The sequence below is a fragment of the Saccoglossus kowalevskii genome, chromosome 17 (assembly GCF_978046115.1).
Source record: "Saccoglossus kowalevskii chromosome 17, keSacKowa6.1, whole genome shotgun sequence".
NCBI classification, from domain to species: domain Eukaryota; kingdom Metazoa; phylum Hemichordata; class Enteropneusta; family Harrimaniidae; genus Saccoglossus; species Saccoglossus kowalevskii.
In genome coordinates, this window is record NC_140657.1 from 23980428 (window position 1) to 24007368 (window position 26941).

General features: G+C 34.8%; 2 protein-coding genes across 2 annotated transcripts; one reads left to right on the forward strand and one right to left on the reverse strand.

The window, feature by feature from the left end:
* Positions 1-681: 681 nt before the first annotated feature.
* Positions 682-13599, reverse strand: LOC144359393 (solute carrier family 35 member F3-like). Its single transcript, XM_078012527.2, has 7 exons — positions 13517-13599; positions 10501-10735; positions 9031-9238; positions 7662-7787; positions 5648-5837; positions 1852-1941; positions 682-1020 (listed from the first exon to the last, which is right to left on the reverse strand). Exons 2-7 carry the CDS (start codon positions 10719-10721, stop codon positions 893-895), a joined length of 963 nt encoding a protein of 320 aa, XP_077868653.2. The 5' UTR covers positions 10722-10735; positions 13517-13599; the 3' UTR covers positions 682-892.
* Positions 13600-13648: 49 nt separating this feature from the next.
* On the forward strand, positions 13649-26324 carry LOC144359398 (ribosome-recycling factor, mitochondrial-like). The gene is made up of 6 exons (XM_085492541.1): positions 13649-13768; positions 19271-19439; positions 20012-20158; positions 20876-20994; positions 23059-23150; positions 24397-26324. Exons 2-6 carry the CDS (start codon positions 19283-19285, stop codon positions 24635-24637), a joined length of 756 nt encoding a protein of 251 aa, XP_085348667.1. The 5' UTR covers positions 13649-13768; positions 19271-19282; the 3' UTR covers positions 24638-26324.
* Positions 26325-26941: the final 617 nt, after the last annotated feature.

The following is a 26941-nucleotide window of genomic DNA, read 5'->3' on the forward strand; positions in this document are numbered from 1 at the left end:
TGGTACAATGTATAAAACGATTCATACCTAGGTGGTACAATGTATAAAACGATTCATACCTAGGTGGTACAATGTATAAAACGATTCATACCTAGGTGGTACAATGTATAAAACGATTCATACCTAGGTGGTACAATGTATAAAACGATTCATACCTAGGTGGTACAATGTATAAAACGATTCATACCTAGGTGGTACAATGTATAAAATGTTTCATACCTAGGTGGTACAATGTATAAAACGATTCATACCTAGGTGGTACAATGTATAAAACGATTCATACCTAGGTGGTACAATGTATAAAACGATTCATACCTAGGTGGTACAATGTATAAAACGATTCATACCTAGGTGGTACAATGTATAAAATGATTCATACCTAGGTGGTACAATGTATAAAACGATTCATACCTAGGTGGTACAATGTATAAAACGATTCATACCTAGGTGGTACAATATATAAAATGATTCATACCTAGGTGGTACAATGTATAAAATGATTCATACCTAGGTGGTACAATGTATAAAATGATTCATACCTAGGTGGTACAATGTATAAAACGATTCATACCTAGGTGGTACAACATATAAAAATGTTTCATACCAAGGTGGTACAATGTATAAAATGATTCATACCTAGGTGGTACAATGTATAAAATGATTCATACCTAGGTGGTACAATGTATAAAACGATTCATACCTAGGTGGTACAACATATAAAAATGTTTCATACCAAGGTGGTACAATGTATAAAATGATTCATACCTAGGTGGTACAATGTATAAAACAATTCATACCTAGGTGGTACAACATATAAAAATGTTTCATACCGAGGTGGTACAATGTATAAAATAGATGATCCTAAATGGTACAACATCAATAAATTCACAAGTCATCTTCTTTGACCTTCTACATTCTGAGAAACAGGTAGTAACATCATAATATAACCAATAATGATAGTGCTTAATGACATAATTTTTGTCCAGGACAATGAAACCTCATGTAACAACATATCCACTACTGAAAAAAAAAAACACAAAAAAAATATATACAACAATAAAATATTGTATACCACTTTTGTTCATTTGACCCATTGTTAAGATCATAATTACTCCCATAAATCTACATTTGTTTTTTATTGTAAACCAATATAGTTGCATTCACATGGAGATGTGAGATGGTTGTGATCACATACAATGTATTAGATTGTAAACTAATCACAAGTTGCAACTTTGTGGATGTGGAAGCTATGAAATTGAAAAGTAAGTGTGAATTTTTGGATTGGTAATTAATTATTAATGAACAAATAACAAAGCATTCAATGAATTCTATTGCGTATATGCAAATTATCTGCTTGCATTTACGCCATTTTTTTTTTCATACTGTAAATACCACTTTTGGCCTTGTTCTCTATTGTTCAAACTATGGTTATTTTCCCCCTGAATCTATAAGTTCCTTGATTGAAAACTGTACTAGTAAAGTTTTTTGTTGTTTTTTCAGATAAGGAATGTCGTGGACTGGTCCCTCTACTAAATGACAGGTTAGGGAATGCAACAAATGACCCATGTATTTATATATAATGTGTGCCATGTGCATTGCAGTCATTTTATTCTGATCAATGATCCACCAGAAGTTAAATAATATACAGACACAGCAGGAAATCCTCATAACTTGGTATAAGACATGTGTGGTTAACTGACATGTACATGAAGGGTTAGAAATTTTAACCGTACAGTGTTTAGTAAATCTCTATAAACTGTATGGTTAATATTAATAAATCTACCTGTTAGTTAACTCAAAGTGTGCAATTACCTATATTTCATTATGAGCAGTTTCATTCAAAATACTCACCAGCATTTATTGGTATCCCTATCACAGTCCCCAACGACACAACTACTGGTGAACTTACACTGTCCCCAAGGACAATGAGACAGTTGAAAACTAAAATAAAAAAAAAGACACAGATGCATTTTTGATACTCGTAATAACTAAAATAATTATTGTTATCTTACTTATAATGACCAATTAAAATGCTGAAATTGTTTCTTAATGTTTTATGATTGGTAGAATATTCTTGTTGAATACTGGTGAAAAAGTCTTGTTGATGACTGGTAAAAAGTCTTTGTTGATGACTGGTAAAAATTTCTTGATGATGTCTGGTGAAATATTCTTCTTGATGATGTCTGGTGAAAAATTCTTCTTGATGACTGATGAAAAGTTCTTGTTGATGACTGGTGAAAAGTTCTTGTTGATGACTGGTGAAAAGTTCTTGTTGATGACTGGTGAAACGTTCTTGTTGATGACTGATGAAAAGTTCTTGTTGATGACTGATGAAAAGCTTGTGTTGATGACTGGTGAAAAGTCCTTGTTGATGACGGGTGACAAATTCTTGTTGATGACTGGTGAAAAGTTCTTGTTGATGACAGATGAAAAATTCTTGTTGATGACTGGTGAAATGTTCTTGTTGATGACGGATGAAAAGTTCTTGTTGATGACTGGTAAAATGTCCTTGTTATTGACTGGTGAAAAGTGCTTGTTGATGACTGGTGAAAAGTCCTTGTTGATGACTGGTGAAAAGTCCTTGTTGATGATTGGTGAAAAGTCCTTGTTGATGATTGGTGAAAAGTGTATGTTGATGACTGGTGAAAAGTTCTTGTTGGTGACTGGTGAAAAGTCCTTGTTAATGATTGGTGAAAAGTTCTTGTTGATGACTGGTGAAAAGTCCTTGTTGATGACTCGTGAAAAGTCCTTGTTGATGATTGGTGAAAAGTTCTTGTTGATGACTGGTGAAAAGTCCTTGTTGATGACTCGTGAAAAGTCCTTGTTAATGATTGGTGAAAAGTTCTTGTTGATGACTGGTGAAAAGTCCTTGTTGATGATTGGTGAAAGTTCTTGTTGATGATTGGTGAAAAGTTCTTGTTGATGACTGGTGAATAGTCCTTGTTGATGACTGGTGAAATGTTCTTGTTGATGACTGGTGAAAAGTCCTTGTTGATGACTGGGGAAAAGTTCTTGTTGATGACTGGTGAAAAGTGCTTGTTGATGACTGGTGAAAAGTCCTTGTTGATGATTGGTGAAAAGTTCTTGTTGATGATTGGTGAAAAGTTCTTGTTGATGACTGGTGAATAGTCCTTGTTGATGACTGGTGAAATGTTCTTGTTAATGACTGGTGAAAAGTCCTTGTTGATGACTGGTGAAAAGTCCTTGTTGATGATTGGTGAAAAGTTCTTGTTGATGATTGGTGAAAAGTCCTTGTTGATGATTGGTGAAAAGTTCTTGTTGATGACTGGTGAATAGTCCTTGTTGATGACTGGTGAAATGTTCTTGTTGATGACTGGTGAAAAGTCCTTGTTGATGACTGGTGAAAAGTCCTTGTTGATGATTGGTGAAAAGTCCTTGTTGATGATTGGTGAAAAGTCCTTGTTGATGATTGGTGAAAAGTTCTTGTTGATGACTGGTGAAAAGTGCTTGTTGATGACTGGTGAAAGGTCCTTGTTGATGACTGGGGAAAAGTCCTTGTTGATGACTGGTGAAATGTTCTTGTTGATGACTGGTGAAAAGTTCTTGTTGATGACTGGTGAAAAGTCCTTGTTGATGACTGGTGAAAAGTCCTTGTTGATGATTGGTGAAAAGTTCTTGTTGATGACTGGTGAAAAGTCCTTGTTGATGATTGGTGAAAAGTTCTTCTTGATGACTGATGAAAAGTTCTTGTTGATGACTGGTGAAAAGTTCTTGTTGATGACTGGTGAAAAGTTCTTGTTGATGACTGGTGAAACGTTCTTGTTGATGACTGATGAAAAGTTCTTGTTGATGACTGATGAAAAGCTTGTGTTGATGACTGGTGAAAAGTCCTTGTTGATGACGGGTGACAAATTCTTGTTGATGACTGGTGAAAAGTTCTTGTTGATGACAGATGAAAAATTCTTGTTGATGACTGGTGAAATGTTCTTGTTGATGACGGATGAAAAGTTCTTGTTGATGACTGGTAAAATGTCCTTGTTATTGACTGGTGAAAAGTGCTTGTTGATGACTGGTGAAAAGTCCTTGTTGATGACTGGTGAAAAGTCCTTGTTGATGATTGGTGAAAAGTCCTTGTTGATGATTGGTGAAAAGTGTATGTTGATGACTGGTGAAAAGTTCTTGTTGGTGACTGGTGAAAAGTCCTTGTTAATGATTGGTGAAAAGTTCTTGTTGATGACTGGTGAAAAGTCCTTGTTGATGACTCGTGAAAAGTCCTTGTTGATGATTGGTGAAAAGTTCTTGTTGATGACTGGTGAAAAGTCCTTGTTGATGACTCGTGAAAAGTCCTTGTTAATGATTGGTGAAAAGTTCTTGTTGATGACTGGTGAAAAGTCCTTGTTGATGATTGGTGAAAGTTCTTGTTGATGATTGGTGAAAAGTTCTTGTTGATGACTGGTGAATAGTCCTTGTTGATGACTGGTGAAATGTTCTTGTTGATGACTGGTGAAAAGTCCTTGTTGATGACTGGGGAAAAGTTCTTGTTGATGACTGGTGAAAAGTGCTTGTTGATGACTGGTGAAAAGTCCTTGTTGATGATTGGTGAAAAGTTCTTGTTGATGATTGGTGAAAAAGTTCTTGTTGATGACTGGTGAATAGTCCTTGTTGATGACTGGTGAAATGTTCTTGTTAATGACTGGTGAAAAGTCCTTGTTGATGACTGGTGAAAAGTCCTTGTTGATGATTGGTGAAAAGTTCTTGTTGATAATTGGTGAAAAGTCCTTGTTGATGATTGGTGAAAAGTTCTTGTTGATGACTGGTGAATAGTCCTTGTTGATGACTGGTGAAATGTTCTTGTTGATGACTGGTGAAAAGTCCTTGTTGATGACTGGTGAAAAGTCCTTGTTGATGATTGGTGAAAAGTCCTTGTTGATGATTGGTGAAAAGTCCTTGTTGATGATTGGTGAAAAGTTCTTGTTGATGACTGGTGAAAAGTGCTTGTTGATGACTGGTGAAAGGTCCTTGTTGATGACTGGGGAAAAGTCCTTGTTGATGACTGGTGAAATGTTCTTGTTGATGACTGGTGAAAAGTTCTTGTTGATGACTGGTGAAAAGTCCTTGTTGATGATTGGTGAAAAGTTCTTGTTGATGACTGGTGAAAAGTCCTTGTTGATGATTGGTGAAAAGTTCTTGTTGATGACTGGGGAAAAGTCCTTGTTGATGACTGGTGAAAAGTCCTTGTTGATGACTGGTGAAAAGTCCTTGTTGATGATTGGTGAAAAGTTCTTGTTGATGACTGGTGAAAAGTCCTTGTTGATGATTGGTGAAAAGTTCTTGTTGATGACTGGTGAAAAGTGCTTGTTGATGATTGGTGAAAAGTCCTTGTTGATGACTGGTGAAAAGTTCTTGTTGATGACTGGTGAAAAGTTCTTGTTGATGATTAGTGAAAAGTCCTTGTTGATGATTGGTGAAAAGTTCTTGTTGATGACTGGTGAAAAATTCTTGTTGCTGATTTGGGACAAGTTCTTGTGAATGATCAGTGAAAAGCTCTTGAGAATGAATGTCACAACATTGAAGACCGGTGAACAAAGAGTGTCACATATTCTGCATAATTAATGACAAGCACGATGACAAGCACTTTGACAAGACTTTGACTATTACAAGCGAGTCAACAATTACTTGTACTAACCTAGACCTGCTAGGGAGGACAAGAACATCATAAACCATGGTACTTCATCCCAGGAATATTCTTCAACATTAAAATAATACAACAAACAGACAATTGGCCATGCACAAAACAGATTACATAATCCTAATAATGTTAACAAATACGAGGCATCACAACTCGATGATGCACCTGATAAATAGTGCATAACAACCTGAAAGTAAGACATAATAATATACAGTTTTATTGAAAACCAATTTTGTTTAAACAGGTTATGAGAATAGTGTTGTCAATTGTTCCTAGTGGATTTCATAGGATCACAAAAAGTTGATGTACACCATATTATTAAAATTGCTTTGTGTCAAGAGCTCGTTGCCTTTCTAAGTATATAACCACTGCCGAGAATTATAGGTTAGATCACGGTCACTGAGGGGTGTGATCTAACAAGCTTAGCACTGGACAATCAGCCCAAGAAAAGATTCGTATTAGCCAATCAAATGATGACATTTTGACTTGTGAAATTTCGAAAAATGTTACAACGTGCTGCCAGTATTGTCAGTTGAATCGAGCATGACTCAATGGATACTTTGATCTTGGTGTCATAAATAAATTGTTGCAATGAAAATCTTTTGTTTTCTTGAATTTTTTCAGCAGTGATCTAAGTGAATTCATGGTGAAATAGAACCACACTTTATCGCAACTCTGATTGGTCGAGGGCTGTTGGCCATGTGTTCTGTGGCATCAAATATTTTGATGAGTTCAGAACCTATCGCTTGAACCCATGTAATATATTTAGTGTATTACAAAGACTAGCTTGTTATGAATGATTTATAATGAGTCAAAGGAATGACAATGTTTTATTTGCCTGCACGCTGTCATCTTACATGTGAGAAATGATATAACAACAAATGGAATTAAACATGTAAAGAAACATGAGCTGCATTTTTGACATTTTTATTTCAAATTGACACGTATTGTATGTATGATAATAGCATGAGAATAGCATGCAAATTACTGAAAATGTACAAACATTCATTCATGTGTATTTGGATGAACTTGCATCTAAGAATACAAAAGGGAGAACTAATAATGACATGAAAATAAGAATGCCTATTAAACAATTATGCTTTTGTTCAAAATTGAAGTGTCAGAAAAATTGAGGACAATTAAAAAAAGAAAAACTGGCTGCCAACTGGTTAAATTTTATTGGAATTCAAAAACAGTAGAAAAGAATAAGAAAACTTTCATGTTTGCTCAAAGAGGGTAATACAATATCTTGTTTTAGAGCAACTTCAAACAAAATATGCATGTATGAGAAATTAAATTGCATGTACAGAACCCAAATTAATAATTGCTTGTGATGGACTAGTTCCAATGGTAACTAAAATATGCCACATTAAAAGGTGGTGGTCATCGTCAGCACATGTTTGAATATCCAATAAACAAACAATGTATTTTACATATTGTAAAATACTTTATTTTCGCTATTTTCGCTGTAGGAATGATTCAGTGAAAATAAAATCCAGCGAATATACATTTTTTCTTATTTTTACATTCAAACAAATTCCATACAAAACACCCAAAAAGTCTTTTCAGCGAAAAACTAATTCCAATGCATGTACAGAACCCAAATTAATAATTGCTTGTGATGGACTAGTTCCAATGGTAACTAAAATATGCCACATTAAAAGGTGGTGGTCATCGTCAGCACATGTTTGAATATCCAATAAACAAACAATGTATTTTACATATTGTAAAATACTTTATTTTCGCTATTTTCGCTGTAGGAATGATTCAGTGAAAATAAAATCCAGCGAATATACATTTTTTCTTATTTTTACATTCAAACAAATTCCATACAAAACACCCAAAAAGTCTTTTCAGCGAAAAACTAATTCCAGCTAAAATAAAGTATTTTACAGTAGGTTATATACTTCGCTATGGGTTCCATATCAAACAGGATGTGACATGACAACTACCACCATTTAACAACTAACTGTAGAGGGAGCTCTACATTACAAGTTGAGATTGTAGTTACCTTATAAATAGAGGCTGACAGCGCTGAGATGAGTGACAAGATACTTCCAACAAAACCAGGATAAAATTTTCCATTTATTATTAGTAGACAAGTAAATCCAAGAAATAAAAGAAAAAACGATGTCACCTGAAAAGACAACAATGAAATACTATAAAACTAATTTGAATTTGTTGAGGGAGAATCTCATTTCACAGACAGATTTGTAAGTAAGTTTTACTGGGATCCCCAGGGTAACTTTCATTGGGGTCCTAGGGAGTCACAATGGCTTTCACTTGGGTCCCAGGGAGTAACAGTGACTTTCATTTGGTTCTAGGGCGTCACAGTGACTTTCATCAGGTTCCAAATGATTCACAGTGGCTTTCACTTGGGTCCTAGGGAGTCACAGTGCTTTCATTGGGCTCCTAGGGAGGCAGAGTGACTTTCGTTGGTGTTCTCGGAAGTCACAGTGATTTTCATTAGGTTTCAAAAGAGTCACAACTCATAAAGCTCATAAAAACTGTGATTTGTATGTTGTGCACGGCAGGAGAGTTAGTTACTGAAAGTGCCTCAGACATCGCGAAGAAAAATTTTGTGTAAATAAATATGTTCCAATTTTAAAATAAGTATTGAAAGCAAAAGAATACAATATCAGTAGGTTTTCATGTAGAACAGTTAGACAGAAAAGACAACAAACTGTACATATATACAATAGATTAGTAATTGTAACAGACACTAGAGAATACAAGAACAGGCAACTGCAGTTTTTTCTGTATTTGATACAGCATGTTTTGTAAAATCGAGTCACATAAACTACTTGGATAAGTGTGATACAGACAGTGCAGAGGACTCAATGCTACACACACCTAGATGACTACATAATAGAACGAGATGTACAAAGAAATGTTGTACGGAACACAATTCTCTTCCATTTGATGGTTTCCATAGTTACCTGTCCCTGTATATTCTATGGTAACATATATATAAAAGGATTGATAAGGATCTGCAACCTAAATGTACGGTGATATACGATCCAATTCAGCATGTGTTCCATGCTCACATCAGTTGAACTAATCTCTGATCGATGGTATCCCAGAATGCAATGTACGCTTTTGAAGGCTTGATTTTTAAGACAGAAATGAGCAAATTTATTTCTCCATTCAAAATGGATGGCAAATCCACATAGTATGTACGCACTCAATGAATATGTACGAACATTAAAAAACAACTTGAGATTATATCAGTCATTTTTTTCATAGACTTACTTATTTGCATTAAGTATTTCTAGAAAATTTTGTGATCATCCCAGGTGACTTCAAATGGGATCTGAATAGCATATCACACTGATTGCATGCCCTTACCTTATAAACCCTTAATGCCAAAGTTTACATACCCTCAAAACAAAGAAAGACTCTTGAAATAAGATTACAGTGAAAAGATAAAGAAAAGCTGCTGAAGTTGTAAATATTGCTGAGACGTCTGTTACCGTGGTGACTGTTAAAGCTTGCATGAATACATAATTAGTTAGCAGCCACAACAGACAGAGTAAACAAATCTTAGTAAAGAACACACGAACAGACAAACCATTAGTCCAATTTATCCTAAAATTAATAATAGAAACCAATTAGTAATTGACAGAGCCTTTGATTTGATTTGATTTTAAATTAATATTTATTTATAGAGTGAATAATGATCTGAAAAAATAAAATAATGTGTATTCAATGAATGTTTCAACTTCAAACAAAAACTGTGGGTTTCTGTGGGTATCAGAATGTGTATAAGAGGTCATACAAAAGCCATTTAATCAATTTATGACTCCATCCTTGGCATATTAATGGTTACCCACAATGCAATCCATGTGATATATGATAAACTAATTACTATTCCTAAGTTCCTCATTGTGAGAAATGTTAAATTCTGAAATGAGGAATTTGAAGGCAAATATATTAGAAAATGTCTCGGGACCACTAACAGAAAAGAATAATTTCTGCACACGACAATGATAAGAACAGAATATTTAAAAATTTAAGAAAAAAGTTACAGCATTCAAAATTAAAATCTAGATAAGAAAAACAAATACTAATCTGGCAGTTTTTCCACCTACCTAAAGTTTCTAATGTTTCACGCCTATCTGTTGAAATAAATCAAAAATTGTAATTTCAAGAGATCCCATACAGTTTAGGTTATAGGACTCCATCCAGATCAATATAGTGAAAAATTTACCATTTAAAACTCTGGGAGGGTAGAAGGTTAAAAAAATTGGGCAAAATATTTTTGTTTAAGATGTATTTACTTTTTTTCTGTAATAAATATTTGTTTTTCCTCAATTTCCCTGTGGCAATTTTTTATGAAGATTTACTTTTTATGTCCATCTTCGAAATGTATAAATAGTCAACTGAATGTTCACATTGCCCAAGAAAAATTTACCTCCAGGGTCAAGTTTTAAATCTGCTTGCTCACGAATTAAAAATATAAGAAATTAGCCGATACAGTCTCAAGAATCATGAGCCACACTGCCAACCATTAGAGCAGGAAAGACTTTTTGCTCATGTAAGAATTCTTTGTTGTCATGGTACTGACAACAAACAAGTTTTTCAACACGTAGCAAGATTCTATCTTCATTACACTAGTTTAAAAAACTAATTGTAAATCATTTTATTTCACAAATCAAACTGCAGAAATTAAATATTGAAAATATGAATGTACCTGTACTGTAGAAAGAGAAATATTCATTGTGCTTAATTTTAGTAGATTTTATATTACAGGGATATTTTCTATGTTAAATTCACTGATTTGTGAAGAAAACAACAAAGATTTTTTTATTTCTATTATGACAGTTGTCTGATCGATCGATCAGCCTTACCTTGCGTCCTTTTTTTCACAGCTCATGTTAAAAAGAGAATAGATTGGATAGCAGGCTATGAGCCATGACGTTGAAAACCATATATAGACGAAAGTACCATTATACGACGGTGAATAAATACAGGATGCTAACTGCGTGGTACAGACCCATGATGAACCAATCCCGATAACCACTAAAATATCGATAATATATCGGAATTTATCACACGAAGTTGATGACATTGTTGATATTATTCCTATAACATAAGCATGGGATAAAAAATATTACTGATACAGTAAAACAAGAAATCTAACTCTATCCAGAATGCAATATATGGCTAGCACTGAATACCTTTTTCTAAATACCGGTATTGTAAAATCTAAACAATGGAAATTACTACTCTCTTGTTATCAGTCAATTTAATCACAGTAGTTTCCAATTGTAATTGATTGACTGTATTTTTAATCAACCAATCAAATTTACACTTTTGACGATTGCATATATTATGCACCAATGCTAGGCACTATTGTAAAGATCACACTTTTGAATGCACATGAATTCTAGGCATACTGTACAGGTCCTAGACTTTGGAATGTACATAGATTCTAGGCATACCTTAGAGGTCCATACATTGGAATGCATATAGATTCTAGGCATACCTTGGAGGTCCCAGACTTTGGAATGTACATAGATTCTAGGCATACCTTAGAGGTCCCAGACCTTGGGATTCACATGGATTCTCGGCATACTGTGTACGTCTTAGACCTTAGAATGCGCATAGATTCTAGGCATACTGTACATGTCCCATACCTTGGAATACATATAGATTCTAGGCATATTGTAGAGGTCTTAAACCTTGGAATGCACATAATTTTATACATACTGTATAGGTCAGAGATTTTGGAATGTATATAGATTCTAGGCATACTGTAGAGGTTCCATAACTTGGAATGCATATAGATTCGAGGCTTATTGTTGAGGTACCAGACGTTGTAATGCATATAGATTCTAGGCATAATGTAGAGGTCCTAGACATTGGAATGAACAGAGATTCTAGGCATATTGTAGAGGTCCCATACTTTGGAATGCATATAGATTCTAGGCTTATTGTAGAAGTCCCATACTTTGGAATGCACAGTGATTCTAGGCATATTATATACATGTAGGTCCCAGACATTGGAATGCATAGATTCTAGGCATATTGTAGAGGTCCCATACTTTGGAATGCACAGTGATTCTAGGCATATTATATACATGTAGGTCCCAGACATTGGAATGCATAGATTCTAGGCATATTGTAGAGGTCCCATACTTTGGAATGCATATAGATTCTAGGCTTATTGTAGAAGTCCCATACTTTGGAATGCACAGTGATTCTAGGCATATTATATACATGTAGGTCCCAGACATTGGAATGCATAGATTCTAGGCATATTGTAGAGGTCCCATACTTTGGAATGCATATAGATTCTAGGCATATTGTAGAGGTTTCAGACATTGCAATGCATAGATTCTAGGCATATTGTAGAGGTCCCATACTTTGGAATGCATATAGATTCTAGGCTTATTGTAGAAGTCCCATACTTTGGAATGCACAGTGATTCTAGGCATATTATATACATGTAGGTCCCAGACATTGGAATGCATAGATTCTAGGCATATTGTAGAGGTCCCATACTTTGGAATGCATATAGATTCTAGGCTTATTGTAGAAGTCCCATACTTTGGAATGCACAGTGATTCTAGGCATATTATATAGATCCCAGACATTGCAATGCATAGATTCTAGGCATATTGTAGAGGTCCCATACTTTGGAATGCATATAGATTCTAGGCTTATTGTAGAAGTTCCATACTTTGGAATGCACAGTGATTCTAGGCATATTATATACATGTAGGTCCCAGACATTGGAATGCATAGATTCTAGGCATATTGTAGAGGTTCCATACTTTGGAATGCATATAGATTCTAGGCTTATTGTAGAAGTCCCATACTTTGGAATGCACAGTGATTCTAGGCATATTATATACATGTAGGTCCCAGACATTGGAATGCATAGATTCTAGGCATATTGTAGAGGTCCCATACTTTGGAATGCATATAGATTCTAGGCTTATTGTAGAAGTCCCATACTTTGGAATGCACAGTGATTCTAGGCATATTATATAGATCCCAGACATTGCAATGCATAGATTCTAGGCATATTGTAGAGGTCCCATACTTTGGAATGCATATAGATTCTAGGCTTATTGTAGAAGTCCCATACTTTGGAATGCACAGTGATTCTAGGCATATTATATACATGTAGGTCCCATACATTGGAATGCATAGATTCTAGGCATATTGTAGAGGTCCCATACATTGGAATGCATATAGATTATAGGCTTATTGTAGAAGTCCCATACTTTGGAATGTACATAGATTCTAGGCAAACCTTGAAGGTCCCAGACTTTGGAATGAACATAGACTCCAGGCAAACCAAAGAGGTCCCACACCTTGAGATGCACTAGGATTCTAGGCATGCCATAAGAGGTCCAAGACTTTGGAATACACATAGATTCTAGACTACTACAAAACAAAATATTTTGCAAACTAAACATCTCTGTAAACACATGAATAAATACATCACCTCCCGATAAGCCATTTTGTTCAATCATTTCTGCTATCCGTAGAGGCTTTCATCAGGGTATATGTTAACACAAAGCATAATTATCTCATTCTCAGGGGGTCAGATAGACTGGCGCAGTCGGGGCGATTAATTTGTTTTTGTAGTTTAAATAAAATTTTAAAAAATCGCGAAATGTTTCGCAGTTACAAGAGATTTTGCGCTAACACCTCCATTTCGCAATTTATTTAATTTTATTTCCACTACAAAAACAAATTAATCGCCCCGACTGCGCCAATCTAGGGGTCAGAGGCAAAACTTAAAATGTTATTCATAAATATTCCACCAAAGTATTTTCTGGCAAATTGAATCAGGATCGGATCCTATATAAACTGCCTTGCATACACGTTATATAACTGTTATTTACTCACTGGACGATGACGTTTGATGATCAGGTTGATAGATTGTTAGAAGAACAAGAAAGCGACCACACTTTTCCCGATCATTTTGTAAACAGCACGCAGCAATGTTGGTAATAGTGAAGCAGTCACGTGATCGGTCAGGTGGTCTATGTCAAAGTTTAAAGTTCGCGTCAACCTTGTGGCTGATGATCCTTCGTGGATACAACTCACGTTTGCCCGTATTTTGGGAATTTTGGACGAATCTAAGCGATTTAACTAGAGGTAATGTGAGATATAAATAACGTTATTATCTTAACCATATATAGTTTTGTTGATGAATAAGTTCAGGATCAGTGTGCAGTGATTTCAAGGGGCCAAGTAGGGTAAAACCATCACCAACTAGTTATACTAACTTTTAGTTTACTGCCTACTGCTGAACGCAAAAGAAAAAACAACAAATAACAGCTCACTGATTTGCAAACAAAATAGCAATTTTGATAGTTCAAATGTAACAGTTTGTCAGCTGATATCAATACCGCTACTTTATTATCAAAACATCTATATTACGAAAACTACTGGTTGGGTCGCTTTTTCGTTCTCTGTCGAACTAGCAACATGTTTTAGTTATATTTGGTGCATACATAGCTGCAGTTCTGTAGCTCTGGATTTCGCTGGTGTCCGTTTTTTGGCGTTTTCTGTTGCATCGGTAGTCTGATTCGGTCGTCTACTGGTAATTGCGAAACCCTACCGATGCAACAGAAAACGCCAAAAACGGACACCAGCGAAATCCAGAGCTACAGAACTGCAGCTAGTGCATACACTACATGCTAGAAAGCCATAAATGTTTTTTTTTTCATATATAAAATATGTCTAAACGATTTAGGAATTTCAAATGAAGGTTTAAAACAATCACAATGTCTTTGACGATTGTAATCCATGTAGAATTCCTCGCCACGACTTGCATATGCCAATTATGTGGTAGGTCAACTAATCAGGACGTGGTCAATTAAGGAACAAACAGGACAGGAAGTCAGTTATGTATATTTAGTAATCAGAAGATCCTAATTTGTACGTTGTAGCGCCCGACTCGATTGAGAATGAAACGGAGTACCCAGATGTACCACAGTGGATAAAATCAAGTTCATCCACTGTTTTTTTTTACCTACCAATGGTTTTGCATCGTTTTGGATTAGACATGGCTACTGTGTAATTAACAGATGCCCTATCTGGACTTGAACTTTGTGGAACCATTGTTATCATTGACATGTAGCAAAAATCTGAAATTAATATAATAATATTTATTCAATAATAATATTTATTCAATATGTGTAACAATCAAATGTTCTGTGATGATACTACTTGTACTATATTTAAATTATATATCTGTGAACAATCAATTTGCAAAGTAAATTAACCATGACTGCGGCTATATAGAATATAGACTCTTGGGTAGCAAGGAGGAACTCTGCAAGGAAACAATCCCCCAAACACCCCTTTGATTAATGTACCTTGTGTTACTGAGGGTTAAACAGTAGCACGAATTCTACTTTAGTGAATATGAGTGACATCTCGAAAAGGTAGCGTAAGGTAGCGTTGCCAAATAAAATAAAGGTAATTTAGCTTCGCATATTCACAAGGTCCGGCTTCAGTTATCATAAATTTAAGGCTTATTTCCTAATGAATGGCTGGTACACTGGGTCATGACAATGGGAGATCATACCAGAAGGGCGAAGGGGTCAACTGGGGTCAGTTCCTATTTCGATAAAATATACTCAGACAAAGGAAATATAAAGTTAAAATGGTTTAATAATACAACATGGAAATAGAGAGAAGAGATACAGAAAATTTGTATGGTCAGATGCTATTTAATTAAGTTTCAGAAATACATCAAAGATTGACAATATCTGCGGTTGTTGTTTTTACAAGGATTAAGTTAAGTCTTTTATGAAAGAGTACAGAGCGTACTTGGACTCAAACCTACATTCGAGCTATTGAACCAAGTCTGGATTTTTAATGCGGTATCGCTATTTGTAGACGCAGAGTCTTGTGATGACACTGGACAGTACTGCGTGCTACTCAGTTTCCCATAGCCTAGGTTGCTATGCCAACTGAATTCCACTGTAAATCAATACATGGACTTGGACACTATCACTTTACAAGTATCTGTAAACCCGTCAACTAACAATGAGAGTATTTGGTTTCACCACAGGCACGATGATAAACCAATTAAGATACTCTTGTTTAGCTATCAACTCCAGTTATAACTTCACTGCCAATTGAAGCATTATATAACCTTTAAGAGCCGAAACAAATCAATTAATGAACCACGACTAATAATAAGCCGAATTTTAGGTCCAGAATTAATAATCTTACTAGGGTTTCTACTTCGTAATGAGGTGCCTCTCTGTGAATTCTAAGCGATCTCACAAACCATTCAACAACTATTATCGCGATTGTGTTGCCATTTTCGGTTTCCAGACTTGTTCCAAAGCTGAAATAATAACGGGAGGCTTTTTCCCGGGTTCTGGTCACTAACTGAGAGAAGACAAAGATCCTGTCTCAAATTCCAAAGTCTATTCAAAGAGTTATCAGTTTGCTTACCCGAAAACTATGAAAATCAGTATCGAGTCAGGTTTCTTCGTGTTCCCACATCAAACAGAAGCTCTTGCTGGAAAATGGTGAACTTAGCAGGCACAACTCAAACTTGGACAGTCTTCTCCCAGTCCGTAGTCAGAGACAAGTTTACAGTGAAAAACAGGCCTTTTTATACGAAATACGGCATAGCAAGAATTTCTCAGATTCTACGGAATTATTTGGGATTTGTACTGTCATTGGCCAATTTCTCTAAATGTCCTTTTTAGGTAGAATTTAGGAATCTTGTTATTGTCAAAAGCGGGCTATGTTTACATCCATATTTAGTAATACCACAATTTGGGAGATACCTGAAGATGATATTTCACCTGTAATAAATACGCTTCACTACTTGGGTGCTATTAAATTTCTCAATTGGAGGTCATAAACAAGTGTATCTATTTCAAGAGGCCTCTTCGGATGTTTTCAAATATGGAAAATATTTTAGGGATCGAATATCATCAGCCACCTGGTTGCTGGACTTGAAACAATATACTCGTGGCCTGTAAAGTATCAGTTGTCATCCCAGCACTTCGGATGTATCTACTTGTTGATCTGTCTTCACGTGTCTTCGAGATTCTATTACAAGAGTTGATATACGATCCAACCAAGACATGAAAAAGGGAGGGGGTGTACAATGTACTAGGCGGCTATTTTATTACAATAGTCATTAATTACGAAAAAGGTTCTGTAGTCAATGGTTGCGAATAAATCTACATTCAAATTCAAACGGTAGATTGTGATTCACTATTGGGATGCTCTTTTTGTACCGTCCTCTTTGCTTATTGGATGATGCTCAAGTCATTTCGAAATTGTCTTGTATTGTATTCGTCCTCACTAGTGATACCAATTTCACAGTTGCTGTGATTGGTTGGACAGTTTTCATCTCTCAATTTGATTTTTCAAAGATTTTTTAATCAGTGTGCACTGACAGGACTGATTTTGTAGAAATCTTGAGTCAAAATGGAACTCTTCCACTTGTTTATTGCTAAGAAATTCTGTCTTCAAGAGAAAAAATATTGTATTTGACTGTATAAATGGCTTGAGGCACATGAATGCTGTGGCTCCTGAATTCCTGTATTTACACTCATTTTGTTTATTAAATGTAAATTTCGTTTTATCAAATTACAAATTCTGTGACTATAGTAAAATGTTTATAAAGGTCACTATATCAATGTATGATTTTCTATTGCGCAATTATTAGCACAATTAGTTGCGTCACAGCAAATCTTTGTCCATCTGTGGTCCAAGAGGGCGCACTGTTTATAAATTAACCAAAAACCACATTCAAGAGAACCTGAAACAATGTACAATTTTCAATATATTAAAGTTTCATTTTTAGATTGTAAAATCTTTAAACAGACTATATGGGTTTGTGTAAGCGATATATGCACTTACGGCGATGCGCGGATGGTGGTTTTTTGTTAATGGGTGGACCACTCAAAAACAGAAACCTGAGTTAGCGTCCTCGGCGATGCAGTTCAAATGGGATGCTTTGCGGGTGTCAAATTTTCCACCACCAATTCCCTCTTTTCATCATAAATTTGTGTACCATAGTCCCATTTGTAGTCTGCACTTTCCTTATAAAGATTGTGAAAAAAATAGCGAAATTTTTTAGTAAAAACTGAAAATTGAAGCAAATTGTGTCTGTTGACTTCAAAATTAGGGTTCATTTCCAGAAATATTGAAGACTATGAGAAAAAAGTGACAAATTTGGGTTAGAAATTTTGGTGGTGAAATGTTTAAAACATGTTTTTCCTTTGGGATATTTGTTTAGATTTGACACAGCTATATACTGTAAAGTAATTTAATTTCACAAGAGAAAAAGTTATTGAAATCATGAAATTTTGGAGAGGTGAAAATTTCTTTGAAATGCTATGACACTGAAGATGCTGAATCGTTAATAACTTCACTTACAAGAATTAAGTTAATAACTTCACTTACAAGAATCGATATAGGAAACAATTTTTAGAAACCACACCAAAATTCTAACTCCATGTTCAATTAAAATTTGACCAAACTTTGAGTCAGGGGCAACATAGCGTGTCAGCGACTTTCGTTAAAGTAGTTTACAGCTATCGTCTCATAATTGATGTGGTATAAGATTGGAAATATGCATGAATATGATTTTTATTGACCAATGCACATCGACTGATGTAATCCTGTGCTGCCTAAATACATACTTTCTGGTATTCTCATGATATTATTATTGTACATTTTGTAGTCATATTTTTTGTGAGATAACCCGAAATGCCAACGAACATAGATTTTATGTGATTTGTGTTCAAGTATTTGAGTATGCATTCAAGGACATTCTACTAGGTTTACCATATTACAAGTGCAACTGCAATAGAAGTGCATATAAACCAAAAATCACATTGACTGTATACTAAATCATTAGAATATTACTAATTTTAATCATGAAAAAATGCACTGCTAATAGAGCAAATACATTACATTTTTAATGTTGATACAAACAAGGTAATGTGTTCTAATGTAATGTAAATGTCAGGGGTTTTTCTAGAAAAAAAATGCAAAAGGGAGCACTGCAATTCAGCGGCGCCACCAAGTGCGGGAGATAGGGTGTTCTCCCTACCAGGGTGTGGAGTTTTTGATAATTCTAAGTTAAAGTGGAGCATTCTATGGCTTCCTTGGGGCCAAAATTACTATCAGACAGATCACAGTTGAAGACTGTGGCCACATGTGATCCCTGGTCAATCAGAATTTTATGGTTGCCAGAGGATCTGCTTTTCATGGCCATGGCATGAGGGCGCTGTGCCCCTGTTCCCTTGTTTAAAAAAATCCCTGAATGTGATGCAACTTTTAACCTTTTCACCACCAGTTCCCTGTTTTCATCACAAATTCACAAAATAGTCCCGTTTATAGTCTACAATTTCCTTCAGAAGATTAAAATAAAAATGAACAAATATTCAGTAAAAGCTGAAAATTTACTCAAATTTTGTCTGTTGGTTCTAAAATTAGGGTTCATTCCCAGAAATTGAAGATTGTAAAAAAAAAAGTGCACAATAATTTGGACAAGGAAGTCTGGTAGTGAAAAGGTTAAAGTACGATGTTTTTCACAATTTCAAATGTGTCCATCCATTTAAAAAATGTTTACAGATTGTTTTCATTGCCAGATGTATTTTATTGCAGAATAAAATCAAAATGACGTCTGTTCGGATTATTCAACATTTCATAAGAGGTGTATCAATAAGAAGTCAACAACCAAGAGTTCTTATAAACCAGACTTGTCGATTTCACCAGCTACAGTATACTTTGCCTTGTAGCAAAGTATCACAAGTGAGATTTTATGCTAAAAAAGGTAATTTTTATTAATTTAACTAAAGTACACTTTTTTGAACCAACAGGTACAGTTTTTTGCCTTTCACTGTACATGTGTTTCAAGGTAGAAGCCTACTCATAAATTAAAAAACCCAGAATTTATTCATTTTGCAATAAATTGTACTCCAAGCCAATATAAGAATATTGACCTAAAAAAAGTTGGGGGTCACCAGCCTTTTTTTCAACAATTTGATGGTTGTATTTTTATGACTAGGCTTCTACCTTAAGATTAAATAAAAAATTGACCAATCTATTTGACATCACGAATAAATTACCAGTAGGCAAGTATTTGAACCATGAATTTTATTGGATGTAACATGTGAGTAATCAACAGAGGGCGGTATCAAGAACATTCAAATAAAGAATGATGGCCCATATTTTAATCTACATTTATAAATATTTATAAAATTTATCATACACTGAAAACTTTGGGTATTCTCAATTGTGTTGAAATGGCTTTTGATTATTCTTTTTGGTGAAATATTATAACCATCATTTTAAAAGATTTTAATAAATTAAATATTGAAAATTGAAAGTTTGTTTCATTTCAAGGTAAAAAACATTCAAGTCGGATTGATTTAAAACATTCTGCTGATGAAGAGATACTGGATTTACATGATGTAGAACATAAAATGCAATCGGTATTGGACCATCTGAAAGAAGATTATGTCAAACAATTATCGGTTAGAACATCACCAGGTAAATAACTCAAATATTGCCCTGTTACCAGGTAAATAACTCAAATAATGCCCTACTACAGGTAAATAACTCAAATATTGCCCTATTACCAGGTAAATAAACCCCTGTATTGCCCTATTACAAAGTAAAAAACTTGTATATCGCCCTATTACCAGGTGACAACCTATACATTACCTATCTGGACACTAGAGCAAAACAATAATTGGTGGACGCAAATACTTTTGAGGACATGGGAAACAAATCACATGACTTTCTCTTTCGGCCACTGCAATTGTTGCTGGCAACTATCACCTTAAAATTCGCTCAACTTTCTTTTCACTTGTGCTGTCGTTCTATTTCAATATCTTCTAAGCAGGCTTGGGAATATAACAATGGTTTTGTTTTGTTGCCTTCTCTCACAGCCATGGTTGTTGCGATTGTGAAAAGGTTTTGATGCTGCGCTACAAAGGTCATGAACCTAATTTGCATATTCAGTCTAGGATAGTGGTGGTTTCGTAATATGATGATTGTTCATATGGTAGTTAGTCTGGTCTAACCCAGGTATTAAAATTAGGGCCGACCCTGGCACCCCTTACAAGACTTCCTTATTTATTTTGGTTTCGTGTTCGGACACAAAATTTAGTCAAGCCTGAAATTTGAGTAAGCTAAAGACCTATCTTATTTTTTTTAATGTGAATCCACCTAATACCCTATATATTGTTATTAAATGCATCTTAGGGTCTTTGGATCATATCTTGGTGATGACGAAAGATGGTAAAATTCCGTTAAATCAGCTCGGACAAATCAACATGGTATCTGCCCAGAAATTCAGCATTAATATGACAAGTGCTCCTGAGGTAGGCATTGTTTAATTACACGTCTCTCTGAGATTATTCTGCCTGATTTCAACAAAATTTGCTTTTTGCTTCGATAAATTTTTACATGTTCTCCACAAAATTTATGAATACCATATTTGCTCTGTTAGAAGCGCATCTTTAATAGAAGCACATCTCCAATAGAAGTGCATCTCAAATAGAAGCGCATCTTCAACAGAATTACATCTCAAATAGAAGCACATCTCCTACAGAAGCACATCTAAAATAGAAGTGCATCTCGAATTGAAGCACATCTTTTATAGAATTACATCTCAAACAGAAGTGCATCTCTGATAGAAGTGCATCTCAAATAGAAGCTCGTCTCGAATAGAAGCACATCTCCAATAGAAGCGCATCTCAAATAGAAGCACATCTCCTACAGAAACACATCTAAAATAGAAGTGCATCTCGAATTGAAGCACATCTCCTACAGTAAACATCTTTTATAGAATTACATCTCAAACAGAAGTGCATCTCTGATAGAAGCGCATCTTTAATAGAAGCACGTCTCCAATAGAAGCACAGCTCCTACAGAAACACATCTAAAATAGAAGCGCATCTCGAATTGAAGCACATCTCCTACAGTAAACATCTTTTATAGAATTACATCTCAAACAGAAATGCATCTCTGATAGAAGCGCATCTTTAATAGAAGCACATCTCAAATGGAAGCGCATCTTAAAAAGAAGCACATCTCAAATAGAAGTGCATCTCCAATAGAAGCACTACACTGTCGACAGTCCTCGGGTCTAATGTAATTGTGTTATCCAGACATTCAAATGCCTTTTCTCATTTCTCACTATTTCTCACAAGGGACTTTAGTCTCGAGAGACTGTCCCCGTCTGCAGGTTTCTAGTTGATATGAATAATTCATAGTTGATGCTGACGTCACAAAATAAATTATATTAACATAATGTATGCAAATTTATTCTAAATGATCCCATGAATGCATTGGTTGAACGAATACATTCACTCCAACCAAAATAGCAAAGAAAATTATTAAATCGCCTAGAACCAAGGAAACAACGTGCATTGTTTGTGGCAGTCATATAGATCAACAGAACTACGACATGCGAAGAAAACGAATTTGTTCTGGCAGAGACGATCGATCTAAGCAAGAGTTATTGAAAGGTCTCAGGCATTTTCCTCTAAGAGAATGGCAACTGCATGAAAGTGGGGGGTCCCTGGTTTTGAAACAAGATCTTTTTAAGAAGACGAATGTCAACACGACATGCAGATGAACACATCTCTCCCCTCTGTGTAGTTTGCGATAGTGTCTCGCTGGTATTCTTTGCAAGAAATATCATGGTAGTCTAAACGTTGCAGCACTTTTATAATGCATTCGTCAAGATTTGTTTGTATCATGATATCAAAAACTGCTGTGTAATGTGTCGCGATCGCATATAGTACAGTCAAAACAAACTTCGCGTAAGTCGTGGGCGATCCTAGTAGCCAGCGACCCCTGACCCTTTTCACGATTGACCACGATAAAATGATAGACATCTGCGTGACTATTCATTTGCATATGAAAGTACCCGGATCTGGTAAGAAATCTTACCAGTGAATTGCAGAACAGGACAGTTGGTCATGCCTAACAGCACTCCATACTTCCTGTCCCGGCGTTTGCAATTTATTCACGCATATTACGTTTATACACAATATTTATTAATAATAACAGACTAATATTAGGTACGACCGACTGTCAACAGTCTATAGAAGCACATGTAAATCAAACTGGATCATGATAATATGTACCGTAGGCACATATCTGCCATTTACTCAAACACGTGTAATTTTTATAGATAAAAACACAGAATAAAAAATATTTCCATGTTTCCAAATTTATGCTGTATTTAATTGATGGAAGCAGGTCAAAGTTGATGATGGAAGAGTTTTAGTAACATTTGATTATACTCAATGATATTAGACAAGGCCATTAAAAGTCAAATCGGGAATAGGAGGAAAATACTCGAAATAAAATTGTCAACTTTGCAAAGAATATGGTTGTAGTGAAACCGTATAATAAGCATATGTTGTTCTTTGCAGGCAGTTAATGCGGCCGTTAAAGCAATAAGTGATGCTGGTATGAATTTAAATCCACAGTCTGAAGGAACCATGATACAAGTGCCGATACCAAAGTAAGGGTATCTCAGTTATGTAATTATTAGACCTAGCACAAATTGCCACAATGGTCTTATTGAGAGCTACATACCATGCTTACAGGGAAACATTGGACATGTTGAGTCATGTGACTCACTCTCTATGTGATCTAATCCAATTCTATCTACAGTCTATTATCTCTCAATCATGCGACCTACTAAAACTTCCCAATTTGTCTTACTTTGGCTATGATTAGCTTCGCTGTTGACTTTGTCGAGATGAGCTTATCATATGAGTGCTTGTCCGTCATCGTCCAGGTCAATGTTTTACTTTTTCGACTTCGATTTGTTCATTTAATTCATGATTATATCTTCAATTCTCTAATTTTGATGAATATTTTTGTCATTTTTGATTTCTTGTTAAAAAACGCAATTCTGATTGCTTTGATATTACATTTATCAGTACTACATGTGGACCTCTCTAAGATTTGTTCATTTAATGATGATATCTTCAATTCTCTAATTTTGATGAATATATTTATCTTTTTTGGTGAAAAGTGATAGTTTTGAATTCTTGTTGAAAAACAGCAAGTCCAATTGCTTTGATACTATACATATTGTTCATTTTCTAATGATATCTTCAGTTCTTTAATTGAAATGTGCATTTCTAACAACGGAGTTATCTCAGATGACAGGCTGCTTGTTGTCATTTTTGGTGAAAGTGATATTTTCCACTTCTTGTTGAAAACCGCAAGTCTGATTGCTTCGATACTATACATATTGTTAATTTTTTAATGATATCTTCAGTTCTTTAATTGAAATGTGCATTGCTAACAGTGGATCTATCTCAGCCAACAGGCTGCTTGTTACCATTTATTTTGGCTCTCTGTGGAGCCATTTAGTAGGCGATGAAATGGGAGGGGGTGTGTGTGTATGCGTGCATGTGTGTGTGTTGGGGGGTCGAGAAATATATTACTACACTAGTTATGATTATAAAATTTCCTCCAGTCCCCCTTTTTTCAAATGATTAACCACAAATGTAGAAGATTTTCTACAGAAAATAAAAGACAAATAAAATCCACTTGAAACTTCATAATTTAACATTTTTCTCACTGAAATTTGTATGCATTTTTATATCATTTTCTTGTTGAGTTGAAGCAAATAACGTAATTTTTGATTGGCTACTGATGAAATTTTTTTTTAAATCTGAAAACAAAATTTTGTAGGTTAATAATTAATTTGTGGCCTTCATATAACAATCTCTTTTTCTACATGCTTTTTTCAGAGTCACCAGGGAACATCGAGAACACCTCTCAAAAACGGCGAAGACAATGTGTGATAAAGCGAAAGTGAACGTTCGTAATGTGAGGTCAAAAGTCATGAATGACATCAAGCAACACAAAGACCATGCTTCGAAAGATGTTTTAAAAATGTTGGAAAAACAAGTACAACAGCTAACTGATGATTTTAATGCCAGTGCTGAGCAACTATTAGTTGCGAAAAACAAAGAATTATTAGGAAAGTAAAACAAATATTATTGGTATTAAACTGAAATCGACATTCTGAAATATATGTATAAACATTCATGCTGCATCGAAAACAATCAAAAAAATCAAGATATTCACAGCGGCCATTTTTATCATGACTCAGCAATATTTTGCATCAAACTTATTTTCGGGAAAGTTGGCACTGCTGCACTGTAGTTTTGGATTTATTTTTTAGGTTTAAATTTTTCTAGAAATTTTATTTTTGAGTTAAGTTTCCTATCTTGGTATTCAATGTATTAGTTGTGCGTTTGTTTGGTACTTCTCAATTTTTTAGTGTACTACTTTGAGGTCAAATCACTCAGGTCAATTTATCTCTGTTTCAAGTTCAAGAGAGACAAAATGTTTGCAAAATTTGAGTTTGGTGCTTCTGTAGGCTCATACAATATGTAAATAATCTTTTGATGAAGACACCATTTTTGATTTGAGATTGAACTAGCTAGGATGTATGGTATCAATTATTGACAAATTTACCGTAGAGTGGAATTGCCGGAAACATGAAAAGTTATAGGATCAAATTCAATCAATTTAAAACATTTAAATCATTAAAAGATTAATTGAGAAAATACAAGATACTTGCTTGAGTTTTGCAAAGGTCATGTGGTCAGGTGATAAAATCAGCCAATCAGTGGGTGATGAAATATCATCAGCGGCCATTTTGACTTTCTATGGCATTTGACGCCCCCAAGAGGCTGGGTTTCGCGCCATTTGTTTGAGGATAGTATATTGCATTGCAATCATGGACATTGGAGAATTCTAACCCTACCCACTAACTTATTTTTTTCAATTTTGGTCACTGCCAATTTCAAGTTTTCATGTTTCCATGTTTCTGAGGTTTCCAGCAATTCCACTCTATGCAAATTTACTACTCTGCCTGTTTGCTTTAATAGAAATTGTTTTCAGTGACAGATTACTCCATTTGCTTTATTAGTGTGTCTATTGTCCAAGTAAATAATAATATAATAATGAATTGATCCTGCATACATTGGTTTTTATGCTTTTAGTAATTAACTTCTAAAAAACATAGTGAACAAATATTACAAAATCTGTCACTGACTTATGTGAATATTAAATATCAAATCGTTATAAATTCTAGTCCCAATTCTGAAAACCATCCACGCTTGTGTGCGTCCATTCCTCCCTCACCTATATCTCTGACATGCCTTGACTGATCTCACTCAAACTTTGCACGTAAATTATGCATCTCGGGATAAATATGCGCATCCATTTGTTTATGATCTGTTTGGTGAAGGGCGGCCATTTTGGGGATGAAAATCAAGTGTTTCTGCCAATCTGGAACCAGATCTTGATCATGTAAAAAGACAAAAGTGACATTCGATGTCTGAAACTATCGTTCAATACCAAAAAAATTAAAAATTTTCTTATTGGAGCAAATGTTCATAAGACTTGCTTTTTATTGGGCGTACTTTTTTTTTCTCTATCTGGATCATAAAAATAACTGGTCAACATTGTGATAGTGTACAGCAACCTCATAATACAATCTTTGATTACTATATCATACAATTAACATGAAAACAAATTTTCTGAGAAAATGCATGTGCTAAAATTCGGTGGTGCTGAATAACCCCAAAGAAATCATCAAAAAAATGCATTTATTGTTTTCTGAATCATTAATCATGTTTGATAATAAAAGTGCACATAAAACAAATATTTGATTTATTGTATGCTTGATTATTAAAATGACATTGACCATAGATGCACGTCGGTAATTTATATATCCTATATCCAAATATGGTTTGCTATAAATCACATGTTATGTGTGTTATCACCTTTTAGGACAGATCAAACTTTAATCTTAAAAAAATTAATTAAAAAGTTAAATTATAGTTTCCATTTTAGTATATCATGCACATATATTGTATGGAATATCAAAGATTCTGAAATAAACTTTTTTTTAAATACAAAATATTCTGATTTTAAAGAGTTAACCATAATTGGTTCCACACACTTCTCCATCATACAGTAGACTTAAATATGGGTGTAGAATATTGTGATTGGATCAGAATATGATAAACTACACAGGCCTGTTCTATTCTCAAAGTTTGAAAACATTAGCTTGGGCCCAGTTTCCATTTTGTGCTCTTATTCATGACAATTAACCAATTTTCAAGATATCGTATGTCACATTATTTTGCGTTTTATGCTTTTTAATTAGTCCCCGTTCGGACGAAGTCCGAAAATGGGGACTTATAATTCGGTCTCTGTCCGTACGTTCGTCCGGAGTCATATCTCAGAATCCCTTGGACCAATTCCGTTCATTCTTTG